The sequence below is a fragment of the Dryobates pubescens genome, chromosome 2 (genome assembly GCF_014839835.1).
Source record: "Dryobates pubescens isolate bDryPub1 chromosome 2, bDryPub1.pri, whole genome shotgun sequence".
NCBI classification, from domain to species: domain Eukaryota; kingdom Metazoa; phylum Chordata; class Aves; order Piciformes; family Picidae; genus Dryobates; species Dryobates pubescens.
In genome coordinates this window covers 56321072-56334249 of record NC_071613.1, presented here as the reverse complement: position 1 = coordinate 56334249, position 13178 = coordinate 56321072, and the positions used below count along the sequence as shown (strand labels likewise).

General features: G+C 42.0%; 1 protein-coding gene across 1 annotated transcript in view; it reads left to right on the top strand.

Annotated features, from left to right (window-relative positions):
• Positions 1-4771: 4771 nt before the first annotated feature.
• Positions 4772-13178, top strand: part of ARHGAP15 (Rho GTPase activating protein 15) — a 369524-nt gene continuing 361117 nt past the window's right edge. Inside the window, exon 1 of the mRNA XM_009907693.2 lies at positions 4772-4936. Coding sequence (XP_009905995.1) covers positions 4772-4936 — 165 coding nt within the window. The remainder of the gene's footprint in view (positions 4937-13178) is intronic.

The following is a 13178-nucleotide window of genomic DNA, read 5'->3' as shown; positions in this document are numbered from 1 at the left end:
TTTTTTCCCTTTTTTTGTTTGGAGAAAATTAGTTATTACAACTACTTGGTGCAAGTTGCTAGTGAATGAATGTTTGCTTTGTGTCTTTCACTGTACCTAGCTGAAGCTTAAGCCAAAATTTAGAAAGATTACTATCCTCTTGATTCTTGGAGAACTAATCCTTTGCTTTGCTCTGCTGTGCTTTGTTTTGCTCTGCTGTGCTTTGTTTTGCTCTGCTTTGCTTTGCTCTGCTCTTCTTTGCTTTGCTCTGTTGTGCTGCGCTTTGCTTTGCTGTGCTTTGCTTTGCTTCACTTTGCTTTGCTTTGTAGAAAATCTCTACTGTAACTTAACCAATACTGTACCCAAACTCATGAATGAAACGTTCTTGGGTAATACCAATCAGTCCACTTATTGTGGGATCAATTTCTGGACAAAGTACTGTGTAAAAGTGGATTACAAACCTGATAAAAGCAATACTGACCTCCTGTAGGAGGCAGAAAATAATTTTTAGCCAGCAAAGGAAAGAAATGGTTGAAATATTTTTTTCCTGTTTTCAAACCAAACCAAGTATTACTGAAAATATTCTCAGAAACAGTTGTGCCAAGACCCAGCACTTTGTGAGGAAGCCCAAGATGTGATCTCTGCAGTTTGCTGTTACTCATTCAACCTTGACCCGATTCTCAGAAAGGGGAAGGCTTTATTGTGTGGATGGATTAGCATCTACAACAACCCTTATGTTTGTATCTCTGCAATACTCACTACTTTCACACCATGTGTTGGAAGATCAACTATACATTTAGAGTTTGTGATTTGGGACCTTAACCACTGATCTGCCAATCATGGCTAATGACATTTGACTATTTGGCAGCTACACGGTTATCAAACATTGGAAGAGACTCCTCAGGATGTAGTTGAATCCCCATCCCTGGACACCTTCAAAAGATGCAGGGATGTGGTGCTAATGGACATAGTTTAGCACCAGACTTGGTAGAGTTATGTAATAGCTGGATCTTAAAGTTGTTTTTCAACCAAAGTGATTCTTTGATTCTACCTCATGCCTGTAGTTGGTCTCTGAGCTCTGATTCACTGCAGGGATGCTTTGCTACTTCCTGGAGCAGGCTTGTCTCCTCTCCAAGCATCCCAGACACATGGACCAATCTGTTTGAAAAGTGATTGTGAGTGTTGACCCATTAAGCCTGCAAATTGCATTTAAAGTATGAACCACTCCTCCTTCAGAGAGGGCTTTCCCTCTCTGGAGGGTATCTCTAAAAGTGGCTCTGTGTGTACGTAATCTCATTTACTCTCTCTCCAGAAATGAAAGTTCTCCTTTCTTACATCCAGTGGAACCTTTTTTCCCCCTCTGTGAATCAGTTTTCCCTTCCTGTATCATCATGTCAAGGATTTTTCTGTTCCCTGTCTTTTCCCCACCCTTATCCAACCTTATGCCACTTCTGTTCCATCATGCCCCAAAACAGCTGCTTCCAAAAGGATTTTTTCAGGATGCTCCTCATTCTCCTAGGTAAATGCCTTAAAGTTAAGCTGCCCTTTTGCTCCATCCACCCTATAAATGAACCGGGAGGGGAGGAGGGGTAAAGTCTGTCTTGGTTTAATGCCTTTCTCCAGCAAATCAACCGTAGGAGGTTTCAAAACTAAAATTTATATCCAGATGCTAACTATTTGCCAAAAGGCAAATTAGCTAATTATCTAATGAACATGGAGTGCCTCACAAGCAGTTGCACAGGGCTTGGCAGCTCTGCCTTCCAAAGTACGTGAAACGAATTCCCCTGCAAAAGCGGCCCGAGCTTGGCCCTGATGCTGCTAATAACAGTTTGGAAGCACCACATTCATAAAAGCATTGGATAGGATCCTTCTTCTGCTTTCTGTTGATACTTTCATCTGCTTCCTGACTGTCTTGCCCTCTGTTGTTTTAATTTTATTTATTTAAATAATTAAAGAAGAAGAGGGCAGCATCTGAGCGCTACCAAGCTCCCCTTAGCAAATGTGAATGCAACACGGTTGAGTTCGTGGAGCTCATATTCAGGGTGCCATCTACTGGCATGCGGTGCTGATAACGTCGTCAGGAGATCTGAGGGAGTCTGGGTAGCAAAGGATTTCTACCTGGAAATCCTAAGGGAGTGACAGTTTGTAACTTGTACCTTCCCTTCATACCCTGCAGCATCTCACTATGCTCTGTGCTCAGACGAAGAGAAGCTGCTAGCGGAAATGTTGAGGATTTGGGGTGGTTTCTTCTTTGCTTTTCTGGAGGTTCCTGGAATTTTAGTGCACAGAGAGTCCTCCTTGTAATATTCTGATGTGTACTAATTCTACTTTTTTTTTTGGGGGGGGTGGGGTGGAAATTAACGTCAATTCAATGAGATTAGAATCAAAATGTGCAGAAGTCTTGCAGGCTTCTCATTTACTGACTGTCTTCCTACTTGAGATCCAGGCCATGACTTTGACATACTATTAAACTTTACAGCAGATCATGTACTGACAATACCAGACAGAGAGTACCTAATTAAAACTCATAATGCTCCTAAGAAGAGATCTGTCAGGGTTTTATAGTTGGGAGATTTCAGGAGAAAATCTGAGAGATGTTCTCCAGCCAAACACTGCATCGGTGACAGCCAGCGCTGCTCTCGTCTCTCGAGTCTGATCAGCTCTCCAGCCTGGAGCCTACCAAAAATCTGTTGAGAAGCAATTTTGATTTGATACCAACATGAAATACAAAATGAGTTGACTCTCCAAGTTTAGAAGGAGGGAAGGAAAAAAAAAAGAAGTAATTTCCTACTTAGAGAGCTGCTGCAGACCTCGCTGCCAAAACGACAGTGTCCCTGAGACATGGGTTTGAGTGGAGACGGCTCTGAAGGGTGGTGAGAAGTGTCTCAGGGAGAGAGAACACACAGTGCTGCCTACCAGAGGTCCACTTAGAGAGCTTTCTCCAGTGTCATATAGCAGTTCTGCAGGAGAGAGAGACATTAACACTCCTGAGCAGAAGGAAACAACTTTAGCCATATTTTTCTCTTCTCTTTCTGTGGTTTGACTTCTGTTTGCATCCTTGAGTAACTAATCCAATGAAGGAAAGAGCCAAGGAGCAGAAGTCTTGCTGTTGCTTGTATAAAGTGCTGGGTTTCCCGGTGTTTCTATAACTCTGGTTGTAAAAATTTATATCCCCCTGGGCAGCCATCTGTTGCTGGTCCTGCTTGAGCAGGAGGCTTGGCACCAGGTGACGTCCAGAGGGCTCTTCCAACCTTAACCATTCTGTGACTGCAGGACCTCTCACTATCATCCTCTACATCTAATGCAGTTTCTTGTAAGGAATCGATTTATGCAGGCCAGGAGATGGGGGAAGCTATGAGAGGTGCTGTCCTTCACCAGCACAACAGCTGTGGTCCTGGCAGCAACACGTAGCAGTGCTCTTCCTCTCCTCCCACCTCACACTGGTACCAAAAGACTCTCTTGAAATCAGGAGGTTTGATCTTTTAGGGTCTTCAGAGGCTGGGGAGCTAGTTGTGCTTTTCAAACCCATTTGGGAAATGCTGATTAAGCATTTCCCTGACTCCATAGTTGGGAAACCAATAATTTCAGCTTAGGGAGTTTCTCCTCCTCACACATCACCTCCTATGATTACATAGCAATGTAAGGAGCAAGCTTACTTGTGACTTTTACTCTGGTTTTTTACTCACAACTTGCATATTACAGTGCCAGGGTGAACTAGCAGGGAGGAAAATAGAGCAAGTGTTGCCCATCACTGCCATGGTGTCTGGTACAGCAAATATGTAACAGCTCTTGCTGATGAAAATTGTTTGGGGGATTTGAAGAGCTAGAATGGAGTTTGCTGAGCTGCACTAATGTTGAGTCAAGAAGTTGAACAGCAGAACTGCTAGAGAAGATGGTCATTCTCTACAAACACCTCCAGTCCTTCCAAGGGCTTGAGAGCTGATGTGCTTCATAAGATCACAAAAGACGTTGGAAGGGACCTCCAGAGATCATCAAGTCCAACCCTCCTGCCAGAGCAGGATCATTTAGGGTAGTCTGCATGCAGATGGGGACTCCACAACCACCCTGGGCAGCCTGTTCCAGTGCTCCATCACCCTCACTGTAATGAAGTTTCTCCTCACATTGAGGTGAAATCTTCTATGCTCTACTTTGTATCCATTGTTCTTTATCTTATTATGCTTCTTCATTTTAAAATACTTCATGTCAGAATTTTAACATGAACAACAACAAAAAAATACCCCCAAAATCCCATCTGTGCCATTGGTAGAATTGCAAAGCTTCAGACAAATTTTATTAGGTCTGGGTTTGGCTCTAGGACTGGCAGGGTCGTGGCGTGGTCCTGCAGTGCACTTGTAGCAGGCCTGTATGGAGCTGTGGAGGTAAGATATGTTAATTGGCTTCACAGCATGTCGTTTTCCTTTGCAAGATTTGAAATGTGTAGTGTGAGCAGGGCCAAAGACAAAGTGTAGAGGCTGCCAGCTGGACGTGACAGAGGCTTGCAGGGAGATTACTCCATAGAGGAGAATGGCTTTTGAGATAAGGATAATCTTTTACACAAACTAACTCTTCCAAGGCAATTTGGATGGGGTAGTGATAAGGACAATAACAAAACTACAGGCTAACACAGCTGATAGTTATCCTGGTGTTCAAAGATGATCAAGATCTTTCCAGCAAGATCACTGAGCTTCTTTTCCTGACTACGGTGACATAGAACTGCCGTGGGTACGGTTTTGCATGAAGGGTCTCTAGATTGATGCTCTCATTTTGTGTTCTTCAGGTCGACCCAGTAACCATGGAAAGGTCTACAACTTCTAATACAGCCTCTGAAAAGCCTAATCCTTCCCACCACAGTACGGGGGCTGTTCAAATGAGGATCAAAAATGCCAACAGTCACCACGATAGGCTGAGCCAAAGCAAATCCATGATTCTGTCTGAGAACCTGAAAGTCGCAGAGCCTGTAAGTAAAATACTCCTCATATTTTCTGAGTGCTCCAGTTATTTTAACCACTACAGAGTTAGCTCAAGTTAGTTAGTTCAAGATAGCAGTTTCATGACCACCCCTTGCAAGGAGGGATTTAATGACAGTAGTGCTTTATTTCCAGATTTTGGCTAGGAATTGGAATAACAGTTTTCCTTCAATGAAAGACAGGCTTTGGCTTTGATGGCTGAGATCATTGCATGTCCTCAGCATTTTCACTCTCAGGTGTTTCAGTATTGAAGCATGTCTGCTGGAGAACATGGTACTGGTAGAGTCAGATATATAGATCATGATTTTTCAAAAAGGCAAACTTTAAAAGCAGACAAAAGAAAGGGAAATTACAGTTCTCTGCATGAAGGACAATTTTGTCTTTAACAGAAAGAAGCTTTGCTGTAAGAATGGATTGATAGCCAAACAAGAGGCACTGAAGTTATCCAACTCCTTTAGTAGCTGACTGGGTTGAAAGAGTTGAGTCAATTTTTACCCATCACCTTTCATTTATTTATTTTTTTCCTGAAATTAAATAGTTAGTGATGAACTCTATTGGCAGTTGCATCCCTGCCCCTGCACTCCTTCTGAGCTACTAAACAAACTGATTGGTATGAGTCTCCCCTGGTTAATTTTCTTCCATAATGGTGGCAACTTGCAGCTGAGGCCATATGATGTTACAAAATTATTTATGCAATGTTAGCCACTTTTTGGACTCCAGATCCATTATGTTCTCCGAGAATGCAAATGAGGGAGAAAACTCTGTTAGCTGGGGACAGAGTCCCAGGTCTCAGTCACTTCTCACAAGCATGCCAACCATTAATTTCTTGTTTTCTGGAGGTAATGGATTCCTATGAAATATTCAGCTTTCTACCAAAGTTATTAATGGCAGAAGCCTACATTCACAGCTGTACTTTCTTCAATTTTTACTTGAAGTTTCAATTCCAAATTGAGACTTGGTTAGAAATGCATTATTTTCATTTATTCCTTTCTCTGGTGTAGCTTCAGCTTACCTTTCTGGGGAGAAAGATCTGTTTAGATCTCAGCAGCTGATCAGATACTCATTTACCTTCCACTTACACAACGTGGTTTGCCTCAGACACACTGTACGCGTTTCCTCCTTTTTATCTGATGTGAAATGTTGCTCCATTACCAACCTGAGCCAGTGCTTACAGCAATTTGCTGGGAATGCTCCAATGTATTATCAGGAAGAACTGTACCTTTGAAAAAGTTGAAAAGTTAAGTATATTTAATGATGCCTAACATATTTTATTGGCTGTGTTTAACAAAAGGCACTAGGCTGCAGTTGTTTTTGACAAGCATGAAAACATCACAGCGTGAGACTGCAAAAGGAATTATGTAGAGAAATTACAAGTGATCCATCTCTCAATGAATTATCCACCTCAATAGCCTGCAGAACTCAGCTACCAATTAACACCTACTTTATTACATGTTGGGATGTACTTAATAACTTTCATGTGTTTATGCACTATTACCTTGACTGATGCCTCTTGTACAATTAGGCATAATTGGCATATCAATATGCAAAAGTTAAAAGGATTAACCCTCTTAAAACTAATGAGCATTTCTGTATCCAGCTGCTAAATGAGACAAAATTAGCATTTTTCACTTTTGGGCAGGATTTTATCATGCAGTTTCTCATTGTTGATATTACCTTGTTACATAACTTTAGTTTTGGGGATAGTCTGCTGGACTGTTACAGAGCAAGGGCTCTAAAAAAGTTAAATTAGACATGAATATTCCCGGCCCCGTTCCAATAACCATAGCAGGTACAATCTCTCTGCACTGGCTGAGCGCTGAGAAGTTGCTTTGTGCTACGTTTGTTTAGTAGCTAATTATATGAAAGTGGAATTGTACTGAGTATATGTCATTTAACCAAGCAAACTTGGCTCCCAAGTCACAGATTGAAAGCTTGCCACGCTACTAATTTCCTTTCTGTTTCAATTCTTTTCATCTTTTTCATTTTATTTCATCTTTTTTTTTTTTTTTTTCCTTTTCCCTGCCATGCAGAATTTTCTGACTAGATATTGACAGGCTGAAAAGTGGGTTTGGTGCATTTGCTTAAATAAGCCTCTTAAAGTTGTTTGCTAACGCCCAGACTCGACGCAAAATTCCTCAGGATCCAAATGTTTTCAGATGCGTGCCTCAAATGCGGTGAGATGCAAGTTAGAAGACCAGTGGAATATCAGCCCTCTGTGTGTGTCAGTTGCATGCTTGACATGTCTAAATCTGTGCCTGTGACTTGTGAAGGTCTGGGAGTGGTGGGGGGGAGTAGCCTATATCTGTCCAAGTGTCCTGAAAAAGCAGGGTCCAACTCACCTACACGCACACACACACAGAGTGAATTTATGGCTATATATATTTAGTAAACTTTCCCAGGGCACTCACAGACACAACCCTCACTTTTTTTGCATTTAAAGGCACACAGATCCCTGCTGCAAGATGCTCATTGCCGGCACTCGAAGCAGAGCTAATTATTTTGAGCTGGAATCTAATAAAAAGGAAGAATCTGGATTTTTAGGGTTTATTTTTTTCCTATTTGGAAATGCTCTGTTTTCACCAGCCTGCCTCCGTTTAGATGATGGATATCATCTATCAGGCTCCCACTGAGGAGGCTTGCTTTCTATTTTACACCGACTGAATATTTTGGTCTTCTCCTCCCAGAGACTTATCCTCTTTAACAAACCTAGAAATAGCTGAATGAGGGACTCCATGTTACCACCCTTATTCGCTGTATCCACTCCATGCTCCTTTAATAAATGGGTCAAATCCTTTTTGCTCAACTTATGCAAAACCTCCTGAATTCAGTGGATTAAGGCAAGCAGCACTTGGCACTTTCTGCACAAGCAATAGTAATCTGTGTTTTCAGAATATATTTTGAAGGGAAAAAACCCACCCCCAAACACACCCCCAAAAAACCCCCTACCAAACACAACCCCAATGAACACTTTGGACAATAGCCGGCAAAATCCGGGCACAAAAGTAGGAAGATGCCTGGTGATTGATAGAGGAAGAAAACACATCATTTTCTCCAAGGGATTTGCTGTGTTCTCAAGCATTGGCTGTGATGCTTGTAAGCACACCTGGGGCTATACTTCTGAAGGTGGACAGATTATATTCTATAGTGTGACAAAGAGGGATATGCATCATACATCAGCAGGGCCATATGCACTTGTGGTGGAGATGCAAATGCGGAGCACATCAGCTAACTGATGCAAAAGCTAAATGTAGGTTCTTGGGGGGTAGTGGGAGGGGGGGAGGTTATGTTATCTATTTCAATGGAAAAGCTCGAGCTTTGTGCAAAGGTTAAAACTGATATTAATGTAGAGCTTAAAGAGCACAAATCAAGAGGCTGGACAGAGAGCGTGGTAAGCGAGGGCCGTTTCTGTGCTTAATGTGGGTGTCTGAACTAGCAGCGTAAATGAATATTTGCTACTTTCATCTGCTAAACCCCAGGGAAGTGCATTTTGCTTCGTTCAGAACAACTTCAAACAATGAAATGTCTCTTTTTTTATTGGTGCCTATATTAAGAATTAGAACCTATTTAGACATTCTGAAACGTTAATGTATCAGAGCTTTTCCTGATGAGGTTAAACAAACTGTTAGGTTTATTTATCCCTCTAATACGTTAGGAGAGGGGAAACGGGAAGCAATCTTCTTTTGTTTCTTGCTCCTGTGATCGCAGAACACTTGCCAAAGTTATGGCTAGCCAAAAAGACAGAAATAAAATGGCTAAAAATATAAGCCTTCTGTTTAGCAGAGTTTTTGAGCCATGTTTTGAAATCACAGGGCTTGTGCATGTTTACTTCAAATCAAGCTTATAGTCAAGTTGGAGGCTTTGTTTGTATAGATTGTCCCGAAGTAGATCCTGATATTTAATTAAAATGACACTAAATCACATTGAATTGATAAGACTTGGCATCTCAAACAAAGGTAATTGCCCGTATTGGTTTTGTACAAAAATAGAGCTGCTTGGAAAATGTGCAGCCAACACAGACTGTCAACTCCATTTATAGATCAATATGTGAAAACCATTGATCAGGCAGGCATGTGTAACAGTAACACTTTGCATTTTATTTGTTGGGTTTTTTTATACCACGTTAAGGCTTACAGGATTATAGGCTTCCAAAATATTTTGACTTCCTCCTAAATATGTTATCTGTTTCATGTTAATTGCAAGACAGTCTCCAGCCCTCTTTTCAGAGGAGTATTTTCAGTTTCATTGCTGTGGGTAGTTTCAGCTGCAAAAGGATTATTTCAATCTCTGAGCGATCATCAGAGCTTTGTTTATAGCAGAGTTTATTTAGGGAAAGTTTTTGAGGGTTCTTTTTTTCTTTCCTCAGTTTACTTTTTTATTGCCTTTTTTTTTTTTTTCGCCTGGCAGAAAAAAATAATAATAAAATCTTGACAAAATATTTCTAAAAGCAGAAAACCTCCTCCTGTCATATTGTGTACATTTGAAGTGGAAGAGGAAAAAATACTCTGTTTATTGTGCTCTAATAATGTCTGCCCAGGCTTTATTCTCTGCCATACTCCAGACCATCTACTTTGGTAGCCCCAAGGAAGTATCTGTGCCCCCTCCAAGGTGTTGCACAAATCAGATAATGCTGGGATGCACGTAGAAAAATATATGAGCTTCCTAACACAACTGTGGAGTTAATAAATGCAGACTTCCACCTTGCTCGCTCCAGATATTTCAGGGGAGGGATGAAAGCAATGAGACCATAACCACAGCCTAGTTTCACTTCTTGAGCATGAGTATTGTCAGAAGAAATAAAATCTGTTGAGTAACATTAGTCATTCTCCTCTCTAGTGCAGGAAAATGAGAAATGAAGTGTGTCATATGTCCCCTTGCTGGATTCAGACTGGTTTTGTGCTTTGGAAACCTAGATCTGCTCTCTGGTGTGCGTCGTGCTTGCAGACTGACTCGTTCAGCCCTTGTCTCCAGTTTTTAAGCCATTTCAGGCTCCTGTCCCTTGTTCCCCACCTGGGGAGCTGCTCCAGCTCTGGGGTCTGCTCATCCTGCACTGGGCATTGCTCCCAGATGTTCCCCTACATGCTCACGTATGTCCCACATACCACAAACTCCTTTGACTTGGAGGCTGAGAGTAGAATACCAATGGATTTGAATAGTGTAAGATTCAACTGACCTTCAGGAAGGGATTTTTCTCAATGGAGCAATACAAATTGTCTCCTAATCCTTGCTCAGGTTGCAGGTGTAATTTGTTTTTCTGAAGATACTTTTATATTTTTTTCCTCCTTTTCTTCCCACCCCCCTTCTTTTTCCCCCTTCTTTCCCCCTCTTCTTTTCTTTTTCCTTCCTTTTTTATCCTTCTTTTTCTTCTTCTGTTTCCTCTTTTTTCTTTTTTTTTTTCTTTTTTCTTCTTTGTCATTCTTTTCCTTCTTTTTTCTTCTTTTTATTATTTTCTACTTTTTTCTTCCTTTTTTTCCTCCTTTTTTCCCCTCTCCTTCTTCCCACCCCCCCCTTTCTTATATATACTCCATGAGAAGATATTTTTTTATTGCATATTTATGTTACAGTGCTTCAACTGAAATAATCTGGGCCCAAAAGGAAGAAGTTAGTTTTATTGTTAAACTCCCCATTGATTTCTTCCTCCAAATATTCTCAGTGTACCATTTCAGCTGCATGGCTTTGATAGGCAACATCATAATGAGATCATGGGGGGCAGGGGGGGGGGGGGGGGGGGGGGGAAGAGAGAGAAGTCACCAGCACCTATTTCTTCTTAAAAGCAGGGATAAATTCATTTCAGCTCTATTAAAGGAGTGGTGAATATTACTGGTTTGGCTTCCTTATTAAGCCAAAGTGAAGTTCAGACAAGACATTACATGAGTTGGAATTGCTGATTTTGACTTTTACTCGGTGTGACAGAAGGGTAGGGGGAAAAAAGGGTTCAAAAAACCTCCAGGTTCTTCTTTTTCTTTTTCTCTTTTTCTTTTCTTTTTTTTTTCCCCTACTCCCCTTGCAATCTTACATTATCTCATGCTGTGAAAATCTTTACTCTATTTACCAAGCACAAATTAGTCTTGCCAAAGGTTCTGAAAGTTTGCTACTTCAGCTTAGATCCTCCAACTTCAAAGGGAGATGCAACTCTACAAATTAGTCTATGTGCTCTGCCATGGCTATTTTCACTTGAACTTAGCTAAATTCGTTTATAATTTAGTGCTGATTGAACGCTGCCATAAAACGTTCACGGGGTACATTTTTTAAAGTTAGCCCTCTGATTACTAATTTGAATTAAGAAAAAAACAAACCCCCACCAAAAAACCCTCTAACCTTGTTAGCATCTGGACTTATTTTCATAATAACAACCCCTTCAGAACCTACAAAGTAATGAATAATTGACAACAAATGAAATGTTTTGATAGTTGTCGGCACAAAGCATGTTTAATGTTTTGTGTTGCTTCCTAGCTAATTATGTAGATGACACATTTGTCAGACCTTGACTGCCATTAGAAACGTGTTTCCAGAGGGGAGAAAAACAGGCTATTCATAGAGTAATTAACTAGAATGCTCAATGACCTGTGAGAGATTCAAATGGCTGCCAGTTCAGACATTGTTTTGTTACAGAAGCAGAGGGGTAATTAAAATTCCAAATTACAGTGCTATGATGAAGCATTTGTTTGTTGACAGTATACTCTTACTCTAGTTTGTTAATTCTTTTTCAAATTGCTTCTAATCCATTTTATAGCTTCAGGAGTTGCGTCTTTGAATTTACTGACAACTAATATCACGGCAAATTGTTCTTTGGTGGAGGGCTGCGGGCTCGGCAGTGCCACGGGAGCACAAGGTGGGTGGGATAGAATCCCTGCTCCTTCCCTGAACTGCCGTGCCATGTGCTGTCATCCAGACGCGGCTAACGGGGCACATCTTGTGAAGGGATGCGTTCAGCATCCTGCGGTAGGGAGGATGTCTGCTGAGGGGAGGAGAGGGCTCAGAAAAAGCAATAATAATCAGACAAATTGAGGAAGGTGTCCTAAAACGTTAGAGGCAAAGCCCCCTGATACGGGTGGGGCGAGGAGGAGCACCCTGGGTTAGGTAAAGCGCTTGGGGAAGCCGAGGTCTGCTCGGTCACGGAGGATTGGAGGGCGATGGTCTGCATGAAGGAACCAAGCTGGAAACACGAGGGCTGGGTGATTCTGTGATTTCATAAGACTCGACTGTATCTTTGCCAACGCCCTTTGCAGGCAGTGATGGACGTGCCAGGGCAGGACGTCGCTCCCCGTGTAAAAGGGGACTCTTTGCAAGCCCAAAGTGTTAAAAGTTCTGGAAACAATGAATTAAATGCAAGCCCGAGCGAAATATTTATGTACTTTGCCAAAAGTGAGAATGGGGTTTTGTTAAGGAGATCTGACACAAGTAACATGGTGCTTGATGCAGGAGAGCTGACAGCGGCATGGAGTGAGCGCTGATTATCCTGAAGACACTGTCAGCTAGGATTGATTTCCACTTTCTCCGTTTATGTAACGGTTCCTGTAATACAGCTGACCCCAAATCACGTTACCTTGTCATCTCTCGGCATGGATCAAGAAGAGATGAGCTGAAAATAGCTAGGCACTGACCTTGAACTTGCCGGAGAAGTGAGAAGTGACAGGGGGGGATGCTGACAAAGGCGCGGGCGGCTGCTCTGCGGCTGCGGCAGCACAAGGGGGCAGAGCAGCACTAGAGATCCCAGGTGGAGCAGCTGATGCCACAGAAGCACAACGCTCTGCCAAATAAATGCTTTGGCTTTCCCCTCTCCTTTAAAAAGTGGGGAGATGCTCTCTGGAAGAGCTGCTGACTCCAAAATGTGACAGTCCCCATCGTCCTTGTCTTGAAAACACGATCAGCTGAAGGGATGCTTAACATTGAAACACCTTCCCCACTGAATGCATTGCTAGGAAGTTTTGCATCCTCTCTGTGAAGACCTCCCTGTCCTTTTTATCTAGCATCTAGTGAAAGAACAGAACATTTCACAGTATCACAGCACATTAGAGGCTGGAAGGGACCTCCAGAGACCATCCAGTCCAACTCCCTGCCAGAGCAGGATCACTTAAGGTAGTCCACACAGGAACACATCCAGGTGGGTTTTGAAAGTCTCTAGAGAAGGAGACTCCACAACCTCTCTGGGCAGCCTGCTCTGTTGGCCTCACTGTAAAGAAGTTGCTCCTCCTGTTGAGGTGAAATCTATGTTCAAGATTGAACATCATTATT